A 22,859-nucleotide genomic window follows, 5' to 3' on the forward strand; every position below is an offset into this window, starting at 1 on the left:
TAAAAAATAAAACTTGATTCCTGCATCTAGATAGATTTATCACCTAATTGCATTCATTTCCAATTCATTTGTTTCATCAAGACAGATTATATACAGAAGCCTGTTTTTTTTCCACCACAGTCGCCATTGTTCAATATTTCCATCACATGTTTATGTAAGCCTTTTAAGCTTGGCACGTAACTTAATTTGCGTTGTGATCATCTTCTCCTGTGACGTTTATTGAAGAATGCAGCTCAGGAGGTGTCTATGCAGTGTGCTGAAAGTGGCTTCAGGCTGATTGAAGCCGGCCAATTCTGTCACCATGCTGCGCCTTGCATGCTAATTACTACAGGATGTTATGTTTGTTAAAAGTGCTTACATGCACTTACACGACTTTCCCCCATGACTTGTTGTTATTTTCCTCACAATTGTCCTCGCCAAAGTGAAGGAAAACGTCTGATTTGTGAGTAGGGTTGCAAAGGGAGGGTATATTACTGGGAACTAAGTTTTCCAGTAAACTACCAGAATTTTGTTAACTTTCAAGTTTTGTGGGAAAATGTATATGATTACATTTAGTGGCCTTTTTGGGTACTTCATATTATCACAGGTATCTGTAATTATCTCTGCCCCTCTGTGTGGCCGTATCACATGTAAAATATATGAAGTAAATAAAATGACAGAGGTGTAAAATATTATCCTAAATATAAACCATCAACAGTGAATAACGATGGTGTTTACTATGGGGGTTTATGCATGAAATATCATTTCTTTCTTCTTTTTTTTACACACTTTTATTTATTTTACTATGTCAATATTTATTTATTTTGTCCATTTTTTGGGGTCAAACCGGTGGCAGTTGTGAAAACGTTAATATGTGGAAGAGTTGCAGAAATAATGGCATTGTTGATTATATGCTTCTTCTTTTTTTTAAATGCAGTAGGCTATTTTCTCCTGAACTATATGGTCTATCCACTAGTAGAAACTCATGGACAATATGGACACATATATAAAAATGAATACTATATATAAAGAAACACGTTTTGTTTGTTATTTAAGTATAAATTAGTTTGGTAAATTACCAGTAGCTTTGCAACCCTACTTGTGAGTGTTTGAGTAATGCCGAGTATCCACGTTAACACTAGAAAGGCAGAGGAAGTCATAATCAAACCAAAAGAGTATGGCCACTCTTTTGTCTTTGCATTCTTTCGTCAGAACACTACGATGAATCACGTCAGTCCAAGCTGACTGGTGATCTGTCCAGACTCCAGAACCAGCCAGGAGATCATTATAGTTTATGGCCAAAGCAATTAGATTTTTTTCTCTTCCTTTATTCCTGTCTGTCTGGGATCATATTACCCATCTTGGAATGACTTCAACAGAGACAGTGGTATTCCCAGGGAGCTGCCTCTCCACTGCAACTCAATCCACAGCCATGGCCAATTGGGGTCGCTGTGATTTATAGAAATATTCTCCCGTAGAGGAACTCTCACTCCAACCACACTGGGATTCCTCCACTGGCACCTCATAGACCTCATACAGGGGGGGGTTTACGTCCTTCAGGTCCCAGGTCAAGACAAAGGAAATCCGTAGCAAACGATGTACAGTGGCGTCTGAAATTGACACCCTTGATAAAGATTTGCAAAAATGACTATATAAAATAATTAATTAAAAATACTGAGCTATATTGTATGCTCCCATTTTTTAAATGTATTATATTATTTTATAGTAATGCGATTGCTCATAGAAAGAGATTTTGTTTAACAAGTAAAACATTTTTTTTTGACACCCTTGTTTTCAGTACCTTTCAATACCTCACCATGTGGGGATAATAGCACTGAGACTTTTTCTAAAATGTTTTATGAGTTGTAGAACACATTGAGAGGGATCTTAGACCATTCCTCTATACAGAATCCTTTCAGATCCTTGACATCTTTGGCCTGTGCTTATGGACGGCCCTCTTCAATTCAAACCACAGGTTTTCAATGGGTTTCAAGTCCGGAGACTGAAATGGCCATTGCAAAATTTTGATTTTGTGGTCAATTAACCATTTCATCGTAGATTTTGATGTGTGCTTGGGGTTATCTTGCTGGAAGATCGATCCACTTGCGGCCATGTTTTAGTTTCCCGGCAGAGGTAACCAGATATTTGGCAGAAATATCACGGTACTGCTGAAGTTCATGATGCTGTTGACCTTAACCTCTTGACCTTAACCTCTTAACCCCTTTTTGGATGTGGATGTGGATGTGGATACCAAACCCACCACTGGTGTGTGTGGCCAAAGAGCTCTATTTTCATGTCATCCAACAAATGTAAACTCCAGGAGTTTGCTAAACGGCGTTGGCACTTGGATTGGAACTGGTGCTTTGGTCAGATGACTTGAAAATAGACTAATTGTCCACGCACATATACAGTATATGAAGCTTGGGATCAGTGTAGCTATGATAGAAGCCATTTTCTAACGTTTTTAATGAGTATACCACAGATAAAGGCTCAATTGCAGTAGCAACCAAGAGATGGATTCCGTGCCATTATCACTTGGTCAAATTCTGCGTTTGTGAAATCAACGACAAGCTTTGCTTAAGATGGTGTGTTTTCTCTAGGGTCAGAGCACATCATGTTATCCTGCCCTCACAGCAGTGATAGGCCCCAGGCAATGTCACTACCTTTTTAGGTGTTTTTGATTGGTGGCTTCATATGTATAGGCAGACTTTACTTTGGGGTCTCAGAAGGTTGAGCAGCATAGTAGTAAACCCATAGTAGAGGGAGCTGAGGAACGATCAAAAGACAACACAGAAGAAGCTAGTGCCCTAAGCAGTCTGAGTCCCCCACATTTGTGTCAACTGTCTGATGCAGAATATCAGTCTCCTCCTGAAGCAGTGCTTTGTAGCAGGGCATTGTGTCTGTAATGTTACACAGGCTGTCTGTATTCATCTATATTCAGTGCCACACAAAACAGAGATTTGGGGTTTTACTGGGAGTGACTTGGGAGTTAGCTGCTCTGTTGATGAAGTTGTGTAATGTGTATGAGACCTAGAACAACAAGGCCTTCCCATTCTAAACACTATACCCGGGAGACTTCTCCTCAGAATCCTCGTTTTTGGAAGCTCCCTTTCCCAAGCACAACATTGCCAACCACTACCTGATGCAACTCCGCGGGCGAAAATGCAATAACAAACGAAACAAGGATGTTTTTCTAAGCACTGTCTAGATCGTTGGCATGCCCAGGACATTTTGCGTGTTTTATCGACTTGGGGGTGGGCATACCCAGGTGTTGGGAGAGAGGACGGTACAGATTGAGGTCTGCCTTGCATTGTTCCCATCTCTTTTCTTTTTTTTCTATTCTTTATCTCTCTCGTTTTTTTCCCCTCCTCACTCAATCTCCCTCTCTCTTTTCCCTCTCTTTCTGCCATCTAAGTGAAACCAAAGCATTGACTGCTCCCCAACTGATTTGCCTCTGTGTGACCTCCCTTCATTGGTGCCATTCACTGGCGGTGCTGAAGCAGAATGCAGCGTGGCTACCAGGGGGAGAAAGAGTGACACGCGGACGCGCTCTGATAGACTTTCCAAGTGAAGTGGATTAAATCAGCATCAGGCTAGTGGAGCTGATTACCCTGAATATGAAAATGCAGTATCTTAATGGTACATATTTTCATGAGGCAGGCCAGTTGCCTTTCATTTTGCGGCTAATATGTCTATTCTTATGAGTCATTTACTTCTTTAATTACCTTTAGCAGCAGATGCACAATGGTGTATTAATGTGAATGATTTTTACGGCCACTTTATCATACAGTGCCTGGGAAGTTGAAAGGCGTAATTGAGGTGGAAGAGCGACTCATGAGGGAAACAATATTTAGTTGACAGCTTCCCTTGTAGTCTAGGAGGGTGTTTATGAGTTTACACCACTCTAAAGCAGTAATAAACACACTATTCATTTAATAACTGCTGAATGCCAGGGATGGAAAGGTCTTCACAGAGAGATTTTCATTGTTATTGAATCATGATAGGAAGTTGTTGTCCTATAATCAGACAAAACTGTGTGTGTGTGTGTGTGTGTGTGTGTGCGTGTGCGTGTCCGCGTGTGTGTGTGTCCTGCCTGTCTGAAGACAGTGGAAGCCATTGTTATTTTCTTACATTCGTCTAATTTAGTGTAGGTTTTGGCCCTGTTACTTTGATCGTAAATGACACTTCTCTGTGTGTGTGTGTGTTGTGTCTACAGTATGTGTGCTTGTCTTTATATGTATGTGTTTATCCAGACCTCTTTGAACAGGGGCCTTCTTTTTGCCATCTGTTGTTAAGCTGCTGGCTAAGCAAGCCTGGAGAATCCAAACAAACCGGCGGCACACAGCAAACGGAAGCTGTCAGGCCTGCATAGCTTAGCTGACCTCCCGGGCTGCCGGTCACACTGCTGTACCAGGCTCCGAGTGGAGCGCTGGGCCCAGACGGGCCCGCCTGGTGGCCACTGTTTGCTCTCCGCTCTGCGCCTGCTCCGTGCCCCCTCCTCTCTCGTTCTGTCTCCCTCCTCCTCCTCTCCCTCCCTTCACTCCCTGCCGTCCATCATCAGTCCCGCTCCACAACCCCCTCTTCCATCCACACTCATGTTTAAAAACTTAATTTTCTTCCCTGTTTTTCTTTCACTCCATTTTCCCCCTGAAAACATTTGTCAAGCCATTGCATTACCTGTTATGTGGAGAACAAACAAAATGGGATTTCTTTATTGAAGTCAGCTTGCAACTTATATAATTGCATGCTGTGCTTTATATTGTTTAAACATGGCAATTTGAAATGTTTAGTCTTGTCATAAATATTAATAGATTAGTTGAAAAGTGCAGCAAAGGAAGGGAATATAATGGTTTGAAGTGGGTACAAAACGTTGATTTATTTATGTATTCTACGTGAATTAGTTTGGATATCTAAACATGGGTTAGAGAGTGTTTTTCAGAGGGCCTGTAAAGCGTGAGGTTTGAACATGGGTGCCTGTTTTCCATGTGGAGAGGCTTTTTGGAAATGGCATTAATGACATACTTACTGGGAATCCAGCCCTGCCTACTTTGCATTACAGATAAACGGCCATAGTATAAAAAATAAAAAAAAACTGCAATTAAAATAAATAGACACAATCCTCCCGTTGCTTGTCCAGTCACGTGTTTAAGAATTCTGTCAAATCAAAGGCATTTCAATTAAAATGACACTTATTGTTAACACTTATAAGTTAATTCCATTACTATATGTTTGCACACTCAAAGCCCCCCCCCCCCCCCCCCCCCCCCACCCACATCCTCTTACTAGTTACTATGGGTGTTAGTAACTTTCCCAGCTTCAATAAATTCACCACCGGTCTTACAATAGACAGCGTAATAAAGTACAAATAAGGAACGTCTTTCCTGTCCGTAGATCAATAGGAGGGAGTTCACCTACTGTGCGATCGTCACACCAGGAGGAGCCAGAGAGAAGGGAGCTTATTGCACAGGGCTGCAGCTGAGGTGCAAAGGGCCCTTTGTTTGGATCAGGGGTAGGGGTAGAGCCAGGGCCATAAATGTCAGGTGAGTTGAGACGTGTGCTCTCTCACTCAGAAAGTTGAGCAGAGAACCTTGACATTTAGGCCATCACCACGCAAGCCCATCGAGGCCTGAGACGGGGGGAGAAAGGTCTGTGTCTGCTGAGCAGGACTATTAAGAACTAACCTATTAGCTGGGTTTTTGCTGGCCGTCTGAGAGCACTGGTCTCCTATCTAATAAACTCCAGCCACTGAGTAAACAGCCAGCACTGGACCCTGCTCTCCTCTACTCCTCCTCTCCTCCCCTGCTCCCTGTTTCCCTCCAGTCTCCACAATGGCCACAGGGATCCGGTTACACCTGCGCACACATCTTCTAGCAATTAGGGGCAATTTGTTTGAAACCATTTCACATTCAAGGTCTTCCCTGGCGTTGGGGTTGGAGGACATTGGTGAGTCGGAGGAAATAAAGAGGGCTCTCTCCTGATGCGTCTGAGCAAACACACTTGACCAGACCCTCGTTTCATTTCTCACCACCCCTCTCCCAGTGGAGCCACCCTGAATGGAGCCCTCTCGTTTTTCACACAGCCACCCTCTTTGACCTGGCTCACATTTTTCTATTATTTGTCTGTCAGTTTGAAATGGAGGATGAGTGTTGTCGGTCTCCTCTCTGGGTGTAACGTAGCCTGCCCGCTAGACTCTCATTATAACCAGCACATTTTAATTCCTCTACAGTTGGACTTTAGTTATTTGCTGTTTTTTTTTTGTTTAGTTTACTCTAGGCCAACAGATTATGTAGAGAGATAAAGAAGTGCCCTCGGTCACATGTCCAAAATGTGCGTACAATTACGACGTGGTGAAAGGTGCAGGGCTGAATCAAAGCGAAGACTTGACTCTGTGGTAATTCTCTGAGCAGGGATTTGTATGGCACCCAGAGCTGGCTTAAACAGCAGGAAACCCAAAGCCTGTAAATAATGTGCAGACTGCATATAAAGACATCCACTACTCAGCCCAATCCCTTATCGCTGTTAGATAGCCCTGGGACATGAGAGCTGCTCCTGCCTTTTTCAGAGACTATATTCACTAATATGGTGTGAAAGTATATGCAGATAAGGCAGCCGTGTTTATTGGGGCAGACCCGTTAAACACAAGGGAAAGTGTGAACTTTGAACACATTTGAAATAGAAAAACAAAAGAGGATTCCAAATGACATGGACAAGGATACCAAATTGCATCGTCTTTGTTGACGATAAGACCTTGTCTGATCCTGGAGGGTGTTTTCTAATCAAAAGTTCCTGAAGGATTTTTTTCTCTGTACGTTTGTGTGTGTGCGTGCGCGCGTGTGTCTAAATACTGTAGTTTTCCTTGTCCTAGCTGATACTGTACAGCTACAGCTTAGCCTGTACTACAAACAACCATAGCAGGACATTCTAAGGAACCGTCTCCAGTTGAACCTAGGCCTACATATACGGATTTGGCACGTACAAATATGTGAATCCGATTTGAGAAGCCTCATGTTACTCATGAGATGTTTTGCCAGTTAGAAATATACACAGTTCGTTCTGCTACGGTTTTAAACATTAGAATTAAGTCCAACTTTAATAAGTGTATCAACCCTAGTTAATTCTGGAAACGTACAGTATCCCCCCCCTTAGCATTACATCTGCTTTTCACAATAGCAAGATTGGCTCCTGTTCCCTTTGCAGCTTCATCACCATTATCTGTTTTGAGCAGTTTTTGTATCTGATCAGTTCCACCTAATATGTTTCTTGATTTGTGCTGTTGTATTGCCCAGACAACATGCTGTTCTCCTCATTTCTCTGCTCTTTAGATGCTCCGGCCTGTCATCCGCTGGCAGTTTATCGCAGGCGTCTGGAGCTGCTTTTCAGACTTGCACGTCGATCAAGGCTCAGTACCTTTGAATGTGAGATCAAAAAGAGATGAATTCCAGGGAAAGTGGGGAGAGAGAGAAGAGGGAGAGAGAGAAGGGCTGTGTGTGAAGAGAAGAGTGGGTGCTGTGTAAACATCACAGTGACAGCTCACAATGGGTTATTTTAGCACGGCATTAGGCCTCTTCAAGGCGGCCAGCTACAGTCGCCTTGTTAAACAACAAATCATTCCTCAGCCTCTAGCCGGGCCTCACCTCGGAAACACTCTGCATAGGTTCCCCAGCTAGTCCGTTTTAGCTCGTTCTTTTTCAATAACGACAAAGTCATTTCGACTCATCCTGTGTCTTTTGCTCTTTAAACAATTTTACAAAGTCAATGGGTGAAACAGAGTGCCTAAACAGTCTGACTAATAAGTGATTATTGTCTCCTGGTATTTTCTCACTTTTGTCAAATATAAAAGTATTAAATAGTTTCTAGTTGATGATCATCTTGGATGATGAGAAAATACAGTGTTGCGTTGCAGTGTCACGGTTACTGTATTTCTGCTGATTGATTATAGTATAATGTAGGCTTTTTGCCCAATTTTTTGGGCCAATGGTTCCCAGAAACGTATATCTTCATCCACAAGTGTCTGAAACTCCCATGATATCCTGTTGACTCAAGTATCCTTGTTCCAACACCCCCCGCTAGTAAACCAGACACGTTACACCAAAACATCTGTGTGTCGTAAGTTAGAGAAGACGTTTGAATGTTGCCCTGTAGTAATCCGCGGGCTTGGCTTTAAACTATTCTGTGCTCTGTTGTGTCATGGCTACCTCGCCAGGTAAAGTCATTCTCTCTTAGAATAAGAACCCGCTCTCCTCTTTTCCATTATCCAGCTTGGTCATTTGTGTTCTATTGTCTATTAAACTTGACTTCCTGCTGCTCATTTTACATAAGTACTGTATACAATGTGTATATAACTTTTAACCATCAACTAATACTTACCTACGACTTGAGCTTCTTGTATTACGTTGCTCTTGTGCTGGATTTCTTAAGTGTTAGTAGAGCTGGGATGATCAACCGGACATTAGCGACACTGACCAAACCGATCACTTGTTATAAGCATTTTTCTGATATTGTTCATTACGATAAGTAGCCTATACTAGAGAAATGTGAAGTTTGAAATGAAATAACTTTGCTAATATGGCTGTTAATGGGACAATTGTCCCTTGTTAATGGGACAATTGATGGCTACAACCATCAAACTAGTAGTAGTGCCAGCCTCACCAATGTGTCGGAGGAGACACCGTTCACCTGACGACCAAGGTCAGCCTGCAGGTGCCCGGCCCGCCACAAACCCTCCCCTAGCCCGGGCGATGCTGGGCCAATTGTGCACCGCCCTATGGGACTACCGATCACGGCCGGTTGTGATACAGCCCGGGAACGAACCAGGGTCTGTTGTGACGCCTCTAGATCTGCAATGCAGTGAGCCCCCTAGTAGTAATTGTTTAATAGATAATTAAAAACAAACTGTGTTGCCCATTAAATATATACTTCGGGATTTTGGCAGTGAGGCCCTCTATCAACTTCCCCAGAGTCAGATGAACTCGTAGATACCATTTTATGTCTCTGCGTGCAGTTTGAAGGAAGTTGCTAAATAGCGCTAGTGCCATTGCTAGCTAGTGTTAGCGCAATTCCTAACTAGCGTTAGCATTGGCTCATGAAACTACCTCTAACTTCTTTCATGCTGGACACAGAGATACAAATGGTATTCATGAGTTCTGTCACAAGAAAAGAGTATACTATATTTTATGAATGTGTGGGCTTGAGGTTTTCCTCTCACGAGAGAGAAAGAGAGAGAGAGAGAGAGACACGCCAGGAGAGTGGCCTCTGTAGCCTGTGGTCATATTCTTGCCTCATGATGTCATCCCACAGGCCTGTGTTAGAGAGAGGTCAACATATACACACAGACCAGCGCACAGCTGTTTGCCCCCGCGTCTGAGCTGAACTCCCCTCTCATCTGTTCCTTAATAGAGCTTTAACAGGCCTACAGATCAACTCCTTATCCTATCACTCTCTCTTCCTCTTTCTCTATAACTCTTTCACCATACCTTCTTCCTTCTGATATTTCACTTTCATACAATATTTCACACATTCCTCTTTCTCTTTCACACGTTTCTTTAACTTTCCATCTTACATCCTCTGAGCACCTCCCCTTTTTCTTCTTCAACATACTGCTTTTCATTTGACTCCGTATGGCAATCAACCTAACTTATCAAATAATTGACTTGAGGACTATAACTCTGCTGTGCGAGATGGGCTTGGATGTGCCCCCGACTGTTTGTTTAAGTTTGTTTAATTGTGGGAGTAAGCGTCTGAGGAACATGGAAAGAATGAGCCCAGTTATTTACTCAGATGTTTTACTGGTGTAGGTGTGAGACTGGCGGCTCACTGTGGGAACACGCGCTTGCTTTTCTTGGTATCAGTGTGGTTTTCATGACCACTGTTTTTTCCCAGCTCCCCGGCTTTGTTTGTTCTGGATGGCATGTTTGATTATTTATCGTGAGGGAAAAGGGAGTAGCTGGAACAATAAACATGTGACTGCACTGTATTTTGTTTTCCACTGAGAAGGCCGTGTCCTTTAACAGATATTTGGAGCAGCAATAAACCTTTTATTTGCTTTCTGGGGGGGGGGACAGAGGGAGAGGAGGATCAAAAAGCACCGATCTCTTTTTCTGTTTACTGTAAGTGCCACTTATCAACAGAAAAATATTTTCACTGGCCGGTTGCTATTGATTTTTGTCCTTTTTTTTTATCCACAAGTTTGTTTTGTCAACTGATTCTTGTTTGTGCGTTGAGAGGAAACTATGGAAATGTGTTTGAACGAGGCGCGGGTGGAAAACATTTTTAGAATGTCCGTTTTGTTTTGTTGCCTATCTGCAGTCCGAGAACACATTGTCGTTTGGGTTACATCTGTTGTGTTAAAAGCAATACGATTGGTCTCAAGAAAATGGTTGAGCCCCAAGACACAATAAAATATCTGCTTTTAGTTTGAATGTTGTTCCTTTTTTTAACCCACCATCATTTTAATCTCTATTCCAGGCTCTCCAAGTGGCTCGACAGATCCTTCTACAACAACAACAACAACAACAACAACAACAACAACAGCTGCAGCCTCAGCAAGGCACCGGTCTAAAATCCCCCAAAGGCAGTGAGAAGCAGCCAAGTCTACAGGTACTACAACACACTCTCATACAGTATTTCATGTTAGCAACATGCAAACGGTATTGTTTGCTGTTGCACCAGTCAACTGTCATATTGTTACTTCCTGGTTGTAAAACCTCAAGACAAACACAAGCGGTTGGACGGTTGTAAAAGTCACTCATTAAGTTGAACAATGGAGTGCTGAACTTTCTTGATCTTTTCTATGGTACACTGCGTGCTGTTTTCTTTCTGTCTGTTGGGGGGGATGCACCAGGCAACCTGCATAAACAGGAAATTAAGAGAGGCAGAGCGAGTGACGGTTGCAGACCAACCACGCTCGTGTGTCTGTGTGTTCGTGGGTGGGGATTGCAATGGTGGTCAACAACATACATTTCAGACTGTGACACTTACTATGTAGAAAAGACAGGATTGTATATAGCCTAGACTCACAGAAATCACCTTCTGAGAAATATTTATGTATTCTATGTATTTATATATTTTTAAAGCCAAGGCAATAATGCACACATGCAGTATTTGTGTTGTGGGTCGAGGCCTGTTGTAGCAGTGTGTGGTAAGTATGTGATAGAAGGATGAGTGGCCTGTTTATAGGAAGGATAAAGGAAGAGAAGAAAGAGGATAAAGAAAAAGAGGATAAAGGATGAGAGAGGGGAAGATGAGGTGAGGGTTCCAACTCTCCAGCAGAGATTTGAGCCTGGACATGCTTTAGGAGCTATTTGGTCGCTCACTCACTCACTCACTCACTCACTCATATTGAGGATCAACTGTTTTCACCACTAGCAGGAGGGGGCACCAGGGAGCAGACAGGGTGTGCGGATGGGGTGGGAGTGGGGTAATAATTAGAGGGTAAGGGATGCGTGGAATTTATTTGGGTAGCCTTTGTGATTTTTCATCTTTTCTGCTGCTTTTGAATAGGAACAGCTATCCGTATCTGATGCAATATTTACGTTAATTTCAGATCAGCCGTTTGAGCTGCCTCAGATGCGTATCTTTGTTTGAACAAGGAGGGGTTGTTTGTTTCAGTGTGAAATTGCAAACGACTTCAGGGCATATTTGATAATTAATACGAAGGCCTGTTCTGTATGTGTGTGTGTGTATATCTAATATTTAATACCCCCTTTCCCAAAGGAGGCCCTTTTTAATGAGCTATTGTAGCAGCTAGGTCTAATGTCAGGTAGTGAAAGAGGCTCTTTGTTGTGCAGATGTCTCAGGAATAGCTCCAGCGGATGAAATATGACTGTGCTGACCTTTCAGTTGTGTGCGTATTTGTCAGGATTCAAATAAGTTGAAAGGATCAAACTAAACAGTTTCCCGAGTCAGGCTGGGAATTGTGCAGCAGAGGTCAACAGTGGGGGCCACATGGAGGATTCCAGCGTACAGCCAGTTGTTGGTACGTAGTGAAGTACTAGACCATCTCCCGCAGACAAAGACAAAATTAAAATTCTAATTTATTAATGTATACAGAGATCTTGCCCAACCTGTCACTCAGCTATTGAAAAGAGAGCCGGGGCCTTTTTTCTCTTCTCCCTGCCCAGTAGTTGTGAAGAGCACAGGCTGGCTGGTCATACCATCTAAATAAAAATGCTAAATTGCCTCCTCTGTAGTGTTGTAGGCTATGTAACATTTTTCCTATGTTGAAACTGTCATAATGACAAGCCACAAGTGTTTATTTATCTCAGAGTAACAAACTCCACTAATTAAATACATAAATTCAATGGCTGTGTTCGTGCATAATCAGAATGTGTGTGTGTGCATGAGTTTATAATATATTTGGTCTTCCTGCAGTGGAGCAGCCTCTTTATTCAGACACTTTAGCTAGAAGGACAAACCCACACACAGAGAAAGCACTAGAAGACCCCTTTAGTGCAACAACATTGGCATTCTCCACAGCATACTTGGGGATAATGATTTTTGTATTGAGTTGGAACAGGTCATCAAAAGACATAATACAACAATTATGAGCTATGTAGTAAGCTGCCACCCCAGAAAAGCACCTGATGTGTAGAGCTGTGTATAGCTGTCTGCGGTGAGGGGGGCCATTCATCTTGGCAGTCTCCCCATTAGACAGAGAGAGATGCATGACCTCTGTGACTCACTCCAATTCATTTTATTCAAGTCAAAAATAATGAAGCGCAGAATATCTGAAACACCAGAAAGAAATGACCTGCGTGGAAGCGGTAAGAAGAAATCAAGCAAGCAGGTGAATCCTTGATCAGCATGAAATGGCTCTTTGGTTTTATATCTCCAAGAAGAGGGGGTGTTTTCATCTCCAACCCCCCCCCCCCCCCCCCAATGAAACTTGTAGACAAGATACCACATGTCCTGCTTGTATAAAGTTACCCAGGGCCTTTAATCAGACTAAATCATACAAACAGCTGTTAGCAGGCTGGAGAGCAGCGTAACATACTTGACTGGTCAAAAAGCCAGTAAATTACTGACAGAATGACACATGTAATTAAAAGAGTCCAGGCCACTTTACCTCGCGCTTTACACCTACAGTGGCGCAGGACGAGAGCAAGCAACTCCCACCTCGCTAATTAGCATTATCAGTGAAATGGTAGGGTTTGACTCATTAGTTCCATGTGCATTTAATTAGAGGCTGGCTGAAATTGGATTTAACTTATTACTTTTTCATGGATCACTTTCTTGTCATCACTTCAAATTGGATTGCAGCCCCAGGTAACTAATTATGCCAGCCGCAGGATCAGGAGTGGAGAAATAGGTCATTAGGAACAACACTGTCGGACCCTCGCTGATAGTCCACTCACACCGCGGAGCGAGAAGGGGGGGAAAAAAAGAGTCTCATTTGTGGCATTTCTTAGGAGGCTGCTCAGTTAACTACACCACGCTGCAAGGCATCCTGGGTAGACACCCAGCGCCTACAGTGGATTATGTGACATGAAGCTGGGCTGAAGATGTTATGTCAACATGGTTCCTGTGCCATCTGTGTAATGCCCAGATTAGACTTGTTCTGTTCCAGGTCTGAATGGTGGCCTTGATGGGCCTTCATTATTCATTATTCATGTCACTAGTACCATGAGGTAATGTTCGGTAGGCTGAAAGCCAACCATGGCTCTCTATATGAACCCTCAATGAAGAAAGTTCACTTTTATTAGCCGGTATTGGCAGCTCAGAAAAGACAATCCTGAGAATGTGTGTGTATTAGGATTGAAAACAGAACATGTTAATGGTTTGACAAATGCCCAGTCCGCCTATTAGGCGTATTTTTATAATATTTTTGGTTGTAGACAGATTATTTGTAGCACAGGCAAATGCGTCACATAGGGCGGCAGACTACAGAAAAAAAAATCCCTTGTTGAATCTTTGCTTGTTCTCTGAAAGCAACATGTAAAGATCAGTTCTTTCATATTTCTACTGAAGCTGAGTCCTTGAAGCTTGTGAGAAACGGAAAACAAGAAAAGAGAAACAGCTTTTTTTATGGTTTCCTGACTTCCTCTGTTCCCTGAAATGATGCGTTGGCTTCCTTTTTATTTAAATGAAATGATCATGATTTGTCTGATAGGTCATCTTGTCAACATCCTCTGATCAATTTTTCATTGAACATTTTTGTGATGTCAAGGGAGCAGTGCTTGTTATTCTTCAGAAATTGGCAAAATATGGAAGGAAAAAAAATCCAGGTGAATATCTTGGTCTCTCTCTCTCGGTCTCTCTCTCGGTGTCTCTCTCTCTCTCTGTATCTTTCTCTCTCTCTCTCTCTCTCTCTGTATCTCTCTGTATCTCTCTCTCTCTCTGTCTGTATCTCTCTCTCTTTCGGTCTCTCCCAATCTCTGTTATACACCATTGTGCACAGTCAAACAGAGGGCATCTCCAGGTCAAAAGTTAATCTTTTCAGTTTTACATGAAGAAAGCCTTTTAAGTTCTGCCTCCCCTCCGCCGCTCATATCCTTCATTGGTGGTCTTTGGGGCAGCGTGGTGTGACAAGAATGCAGGGGCCAAATCTCAATCTGACAGGGGATGAGAAGCCCCTGGCTTTCTCTATTTCTGTGTTTTGTAGTAGACCCATGGCATTGTCCTGACACATGCACACCACAGCGCTCCAAGCTGTAAGTCGTTAGACTACCGGGCCGGGGCCTGCCGGCTGGACCTCAGCCAGGGGTCTGAGGCGATCAGAGGCGGTGTTCCGAAGCGCTCCCTCCCGCAGCCCAGCCGCCCTGTGGCCCAGAGCTCTATCCGCGGTGGCGGGCGAGGCGACAGTGAGCCCAGGCTCGGCTCATTTTGGCCCCCTGCCCAAACAGGAAGGCCAGCTGAGATAACGGGACAATGGAGGTGAGCGCATCCACTCTGTGATGAGTGCCCCAAGGTGTGGACCCCAAATGAGCCAGGTTTCCCGTTTTAAACAGACACGTTCGGGTTCAGACGATCAAGGCCAGTGTGGTTGGGTTCTCCTTTCACCTTGTCAGTAAACAGGGACTAGGCCTACTCCTTGTTTTGAACTGGGATTGAAATGGGAATGTTCTGACAGACACTGTGTTATTAGAGAAATCAATATTTGTCAAGTTCAACAGCACAGTTAAAGATGTTTTTTTTAGGTCCAGAATCAAATCACATATGTCTGTGGGTGTGTGTGTAAGTGATGTCTCTGTCCTTTTGTGTTTGTAAAAGCTCTCAAGGTGATGTGGTAATGAATTCTTAGTTGATGTCTTTGTTGCTTTGAGGTGATTTAATTCGCCAGGAATGATCAACCCAACGCTGATCCCTGCATCCATGTGTAACCAGGGATCAGGATGTCTTTTTCACCGCTTGTTTTTCTTGTCATATTGTAAAAATGTATTATGTGTACTGTATATATTAGAAACAGGTTTGGATAATTCGGTCAGAATGAAGTCATCCCTTGTATTTCCAGGCAGTCTGTTCCAGCCTGTTAGTAAGCCTCAGCCATCCGATGACTGTCGGCCTGACTCCAGTCACAGGGCTTTAAGCCACTGCCATTTTCAGGAGCTTTTTATTCTGAGGCCTGACGTTTCCCTTCAAGCTCTATCCCCGTCTCTCCCTCCCCCCAAATCGTGTATCTTTAAATCATTCTCCGCCACAGTATCTTGATGACAGCCATGTGTTGTTTGGAATGATTCACTCCCCCTTTAGGGGGATAATGGGTAGATGTATGGACTGTAAGGACAGAGCATTCATATCCATATAAAAAAAAACATCCACTCAAGTATCTCATGCATCTCTCCATTTATCATAACCGTTATTTAACCAGGTTAGTCTCGTTGAGATAAAAATCCATTTTTCAAGAGAGACCTAGACCATGACAGCAGCATCAACACATCAGTATCAGACAATCAGGCACATGACATCAACCAAATGAGAATGACATCATTACAATAAGCAGTACATCAGTAACTAACACGACACACGACAGAAAAACATCCGAGTGCAATAGGTCAAGCGTCAGAGCTTCACAACTATACAACTTGTACATTATTTTTATTTTTTTTAATTTAACTCCTCTAGGGACTTCAGGTCCTCGAGTTTTAAGTTGGCTTGGAGGGAATTCCAAGACCGAGGCGATAACTGATGAGCATTCTTAACTGATGACTATAACTGACCAGCATGTTTTGCAGGATTAAAATCAGGCGTATTGTGCACACACAGATCGTTTCAGTTAGTGTTATCTACTCACCCTGTTTTACTCATATGGTCTTTAGAGGGGGTGTACACTCCTGAAACCATGTATGAGAGACGTTCTGAATTGAATGACACACCATAGATACTTATATTCATTTTGGGCACTGAAGAGTACATGTTTATAGTCCACGCCCTGGTAATTCATGTAGCTATGACTTGTTTCTGGATACCAAATACTTGGCACGGATGCACTCGAGTGCCCAAAATGTACAAAACGAAGTATTTTTACCATGTTGACGTAATACTGTTTGATAAAGAGGACTATTTGACTGCTCATTCCATTTGGCGTCATTCAACTATAGGATTAGTTTTTTTCCTCAACAAAATGTCATATAGTAAGGTGCTGCACTTCTTAATATAGTGTCTGATTCAAAATAACTCTATATGGATCAATCGTGAAAGAATACATCACAGTTTCCCCATCCCCTAATGTTGCACATCGCTGCAGATGTTCTTGTTTTGACTAAGCGAAAACCACAGCAGACAGAACACAAAGAAACACAAACTTCGCCCTATGCTGGCTGGCATTATCACCTCAGGAAATATTTATAAAATACGGACCACAAATCTCCTGAGTTAACAATGTGTTCTTCAATGCCTGAAGATTAAAAGTAAATATCCAAATCAATAACACAATAAATCCTTGTAACACAGTTTAACAGGCATGGGTTACTGGTAACTTTCAAAGATTACCAGTAAACTACTAGAAGTTTGGTAACTTAAGTTTTGGGGGGAATTTGATCACATGACATCTAGTGGCCTTTTGGGGTGTCTGTAATTATCTCTGGCCCTCTGTGTAGCCTAATCACATGTAAAATATATACAATAATCAAATAAGTAGAATGATAAAGCTGTAAAACATTATCCTAAATATAAACCATCCACTTAGGGAATACCATTGGTGTTTAATATGAGGGTTTCAGCATGAAATATCCTTTATATTATGTCAATAATATGTCTTTGTTGTAAATGTTTTGGCGCCAAATCGGTGGCAGTTGTGAAAAAATACAATATTTGGAGAGTTGCAGAGTTAATTGAAAATAATGCCATTGTTGATTTAGATGCTTTTTTCAAAATGGTCTATCCACTAAACACTTGTGGACAATATGGACACAGATATGAAAAAATATATATTATGTAGGAATAAAAAATGTTTTGTTTTTCAAGTCCAGTTGAACTTTTAATTAACATAATTACCGAAAGTTCTGGTAACTTTGGTTAATTACCAGTAGTTTTGCAACCCTAAACAGGCTTGACTAAAGGAGTCCGTATTCCCATCCTAAACAGTTAGTTTTCGTCTTCGGCAAAGGTTTATTCGCTCGAAGTCAGCTGAAGTCTACGCCCCTTCGTTGGTGATTGGTCAACAGTAAGGAATCTTCAATTAACTTTTTATTGTCATTCATCGAGAGACAAATTATTTTCATGCAAATGTTGTCACTTTGAGAAATACTGCACAAAACATCGTAGTTAGATGTAAAATCTTATTGACACAAATGCGAAAATGAATGACAGGTTTCATTAGTTCTGTCTATTTTGAGGCTACATCATCTCAAGATGGACAAACAGTGCTATTGCCGACTTTTCTCTCTTGAAAAGCCTGCAACATGTATAATTGTTTAGGTCTGGCCTAGATCACATTCTACATTGGACGTAAAGTTACGACCCACTTGTGACCAACTGGTGCACCCGGCCCCTGGATCTGTAAACAATGATTTACTTTTCTCAGACAAGAGGGAACCAAACCATGTTTGCTTTCTCATGATTAAAGTTAAGTTTACACATAAGGAAAAAGTGTTTGTATACAGTTGATATTTTTATTTTAATTGTAAAATGAGTTAGATATATCTAGATACTGTATGTATTATACCAATGTTGATATGGCTTAGAAGGAATGTATTCTCCCACTTTGTTTATTAATAGGAGATGTGTAACGTGAACTGTGTCATCGTCTTTAACCCCAGAACAAATCCCTAGTCAGAACACCAGACGTTAACTCATACTTTCACTGTAACTCAGGCAGGAAATTGAGTATTTTATTATGTCATTTCCTCACTGTGTCATACGCATAAAACTGAAAGCTCAAGGATATTGATGATCCTCTGTGTTGATAAAAATGTGTTTGTAAAAATCTATATGTATGACATCGTTACATATGTGTAATTACTGTATACAGTGCAGGCTCAGGCAGAGGATGAGAAGAGTAGAGTGGGAGGGGGAGAAAGGGGAGGGTTGAACTGTATATCTGCTAAATTTATCATGAGGCCTTTGGGAGAATTGAAATGAGAACAGTGACCTATTACTGCTAAGAAGGTGTTTCATTGAGAATATGCCGACATGCAACTCCAGGGAGATACTGGGGAGAAGAGTGTGCCCAGAGCTGATACCACTGTGTGTGTGTGTGTGTGTGTGTGTGTGTGTGTGTGTGTGTGTGTGTGTAAGAAAATAAAGAGCTTTTTTTCTTCTACTTAATTATTCACTAAGATATGTATTGGAATTGTCACTTTTGACACTTGAGGTTTCACAGTCAATAATTTATATAGGTCACCTGTCTTAGCAAAGCTTGTTAGTTATTAGCAGATGAGGGCAGTGGGTTGTTGAGTACGGGCTGTGTTTGGTTTACCAGTGTATTTGTGGACTGGAATGTATTCCATCAGCATTCATCCTTAGACAAACTTTTATAGACGTTGATATGAGCAGTTTTGTTATGGCCATGTTTTTCTTTTTTGTGCTTTATTGACACGGTAATTAGTTGAGTTACGTGTTAATCCTGATTTTAGAGGATTATTTTCATGTCTGAAGTATTCCATAGTTATGGCTCATCTGAAACAGGCTTGAATTGATTAAGTGTATTATCAGACAATACAGACATGTTTATCACGGTTTAAATATCATTATTTCAAAACCAGGAAAAATACATGTAGACACGTTTTCAAATTCTATTATCTCTCGCCTGTGCAGTTCATACATATCCAGTAGGGGGCAGAGTCCTGTTCACCTGTTTCATCTTTTATATACTAGGTTCACATGGGTGTTTAACCATGTGATGATATTATGACAGCTAATTCTTCGTATCATGATTAAGTAGTAGTGATACTACCAAAGGTAGTACCATCTGTTGTGTAGTGAAGTATTAGGACAAGTGGTTTTAGTAGTTTGTAGTGTCATCAAAGAGCACATCGAGTTTATTGCTTACGTTTACAATTTAGACACAAAGGGCAACAATTTTTTTTAAATCCCCTGGAAAAAGAAAGTGGTGACAGGGTCAATTTCTTACTAAGTACACACAAACTTTTAAAAAAACTAAACAAAAATATTCAACAAACAACACATTTACAATAAAAAGCATTTATTTTAGACTGAAATGTTTGTGTATGGTATTGTCCACACAAAAAAAAAATATTTAAAAAATAAACAACAAAGCATCTCAATTGTTTGTTGGCTGTTTGTTGTTGTCAGAATATAAAATGAGTTTGTCTCTTTGTCCTGGTGCTGTAAACAATTCCATTTACCAGAACAATAAAGCGTCTCAAAGCAGGCTAGATTCTTTCTTTCAGCTGTGTTTACTTATCTGTTGTTTAATTAAAGGGCCTCTTTTCTTTAGACGTCCATTGTTTCAATAGCGCGGCCGGAGTTTCAGCATGGGTCAAAGGGTTAACAGCCGTCAACTGTGGCTTTTTTTTTTTTTTTAAAGGGGCCCCACACAAAGGCATGGTTTCACCTGCAGCTCGGCCTTAGGCTCCCTATTGTGTAGGCCATTTGAATTGATTATGTTTAGGGGGCTGGTTGTGATTGGTGGAGAAGGGCGTGGTTGATTGGATAGTTTTTTATCTTGTCAGCCAGGGAGCAACCTTGTGCGTGCAATCTGTCTGTATCCCGAGGAAGGCTGGAGACGACACAGCACAGCAGTGTCCGCCTGCCTCTTTGCCTGCCTTCCTGCCTCTCATTCTCTCTCTCTCCATCGTGCTCCTCTCCGCTCCACTCCACACTGCACGGCCCAGCTCTCTGTTTACCCTGCCAGCTAAATGGAGTTTGTCAGGTTTGTCAATATGATTGATTCTGCAATTTTGCCAGCTTTCTTGTGTAAAACTTGACAATTTAATTTGTCCAGGGAAAAGAAAAGAGGGCTTTTGTCTATCTGTTGTTGTTCTATCATTGTAATTGGTTCATTTTATCATGCAGTTTGTTTAAGGGGAGAACAGATCCAGGTTTTAGTGTGTTCCGTAGGTAGGGACAGAGTACAGGCTTGCCCCGAAGGCTGTTACACTACAGGCATGTGTGATTTGTGGGGAGAAGCTGTGTTTTTAAAGATATGTGTTTACCTGCTGTTAGTTGCTGATGTCATTCAGAGATCGAGATTTTCCTTTTGCTGAAATGTGCTTCAACAAATGAAACGTTTAGGTGTTTGGTTTATTTGTTTGCGTATTTAGTTACACTTAACTTCATGTAAACGCTTTACATTAACTTTCACTTCACATGAAGTTGCTCCTATGCCAGTTTAGATACTGTATTCTGTAGTAAATATCCCAGTTGTGTTGGTTTTGTTTACAGTCCTGACGCTGTACTAACCTGAAAGTCAGGATCTGGTACTTCAGTATGTGTTGTTGAAATATGGAAAGTTCTAGGAAAAGCAGTGTGGCATGTTTCTATTTTAGACTTGAAGTTGTTTATCACATATTAGTATTTAGTAAATTATACATCTGTGTGTAGTAGGTACATGTAGCCCTCAGCTTCACTAGCGCTTGCTGTTGTTGTTTAGTGTAAAAGTGTTACATGAGATATTCACAGTTTTTGTGTGTGTTTTTTGAGCAGTGTGTGTTTGTGAGCTGTGTGTGTGTGTGTGCCGCTCAGACTTGGCTCTCTCTCCGGGCTATCGACAGTGTTCCTGTCAAGTGAGGGAGGCAGTGAGGTGATGGGGGTGGGGGGGGGGGGTTGATCCTCTCCTCACTCTGTCACTTGAAATTAAGGGAGAGGGAGGCATAACTCTACATTTGACGTCGTCACTACGTAACCATTTTAGCCCGACTCAATCATTGTAAATGTCAGCAGCGACAGTTTTCCTGAAAAGTTTTTTGTGTGCGTGTGCCCACGCGTGTGTGTTGTATAGGGGGTGGGGAATAGAAATGAGTGGTGAAGTTGAACCAACTTCCCCCTATTTCCCTGGTGGTACATTTGAACCCCACAAAACACCCCTTAGGTATTAGACTGAAGACAGTTATTGACTTTGTGGTGCTGGTTTAACTTTTAATGATGTGAGAGCCTCCAGAGTCTTCCAAAATGACATTTTCAATTAATATATTAATGCATGCTTTGAAAAGACCCCATTTTCCTCACTTTTAAGGCTAGTGTTTTCACCCTCTACACCCTCTGCCATGTTTGTACTGAGCACCAGACTGTGTCTGAGGAGCCCTGGCGTTGGGAGGGAGTTTTCAGCAGCATCGTGTGTCATGGTGGTAGAGTGCAGAGTGGCTGAAGGTGTCTGGCAGAGAGGGGCCGATGGAGGTACACATTAGATGTGAGGAAAGTGAAGTCTAAACAGCCAGTGTGCACCGTAATGCTGTGCAGCTGCACCGGCCGGGCTGGGGCTGCATTTTGGGAGAGCTGGAGTGCGAGCTGATTAGGTTGACAGTTTGTAATCAAAGTTGATTTATTGTTCATTAGTAGTGCATTAGCTCTTTCAGGCAGGGCCGTTATTTGTCCAGTGGTCTGTCAAGGCGAGAGGCTGCCAGCACCTGTCATTTCTAAACCATGACATACTGTAGGCAACCAGATATTACCCTGTACCCAGAGAGGGGGGGACAGGGCCAGCGAGAGCCCACAGCGCTCTGGGATATCCTTTACAGGACTGGCCACTGCTTTGCAGTGTGAAGTGAGCGAGGGGGAATAGTTTAGCGGTGATATAGAAAACCACCAGCTGCTCTCTGCTGTTGCCGCTGACTGGATTGAGGAACGTTTTGACTTGAAAAGAGCTTTTGTTCAGTTTCAAGGTGCATTACTGCTCAGCACGCTCGTTCAAAGCGTGCCTCTATTTCAGAGAGACGAATGAAGTCAAGATGTTATGCATTTCATGGGTAGAGATAGTCAGTTAACAGTGGGACTTGTATGGTGTATAGACAGTGATGGGTATCAAGAAAAGTATAACTAGCCTATATTTGCCAATTGTCCTGCTCGACTAGAACGTATTATGTGACACTGTGTTGATTGCTGCTGGGCTCCTCAAAGAAAAAATAAATAAATGCTTTATTTGTCAATGTAGTCGTGGAATAATTCAGTAGGCAGTACCCAGATATAAGCAGAGGCATACGTGTTGGATCTCGATTTATCTCTGGAAGGCTTTCACACATACTGTAAGCCAGCTGCTGACTTCTCCCCTTTTATTATTATTAATTGGCCACATGTTTTTTCTGACTCACAAAAGACGACAACACAAGCCGGCGTAAAAAATAAAAAAAAAGCAGCACAATTTGTGGCCCCTTGTCTGCCGCCATGGAAACAAGGATTAGGTTTGCGTTGCTGGTGTGCAGAGTATGGAAACAATCTGCATGAGGATGTCAGGCATTGTCTTTGGGTAAATTTTCATTTGAAGGGGATTTTAAAGGCTGTGATCTTAATTAAATCTCAACTGACTCAAATAATGCATCTGAAGGCAC

The 22,859-nt window shown here is 42.1% G+C and overlaps 1 protein-coding gene across 29 annotated transcripts in view; it reads left to right on the forward strand.

Annotated features, from left to right (window-relative positions):
- The window catches only part of LOC110527876 (forkhead box protein P1-B), a 205,459-nt gene that overhangs the window by 135,992 nt on the left and 46,608 nt on the right, over positions 1-22,859 (forward strand). For 17 of the 29 annotated variants that reach the window (XM_036983357.2, XM_090240940.1, XM_036983359.2 and 14 more), the window contains one exon: positions 10,444-10,575. In XM_036983357.2, the coding sequence (XP_036839252.1) occupies positions 10,444-10,575 (132 nt within the window). Of the gene's footprint in view, positions 1-9,492; positions 10,086-10,443; positions 10,576-19,819; positions 20,249-22,859 lie in introns of those variants that run through there. The other 12 variants (XM_090240946.1, XM_090240953.1, XM_090240954.1 and 9 more) reach the window with 10 other exon arrangements.

The sequence above is a fragment of the Oncorhynchus mykiss genome, chromosome 7 (assembly GCF_057628025.1).
Source record: "Oncorhynchus mykiss isolate SJ-2025 chromosome 7, ASM5762802v1, whole genome shotgun sequence".
NCBI lineage: Eukaryota > Metazoa > Chordata > Actinopteri > Salmoniformes > Salmonidae > Oncorhynchus > Oncorhynchus mykiss.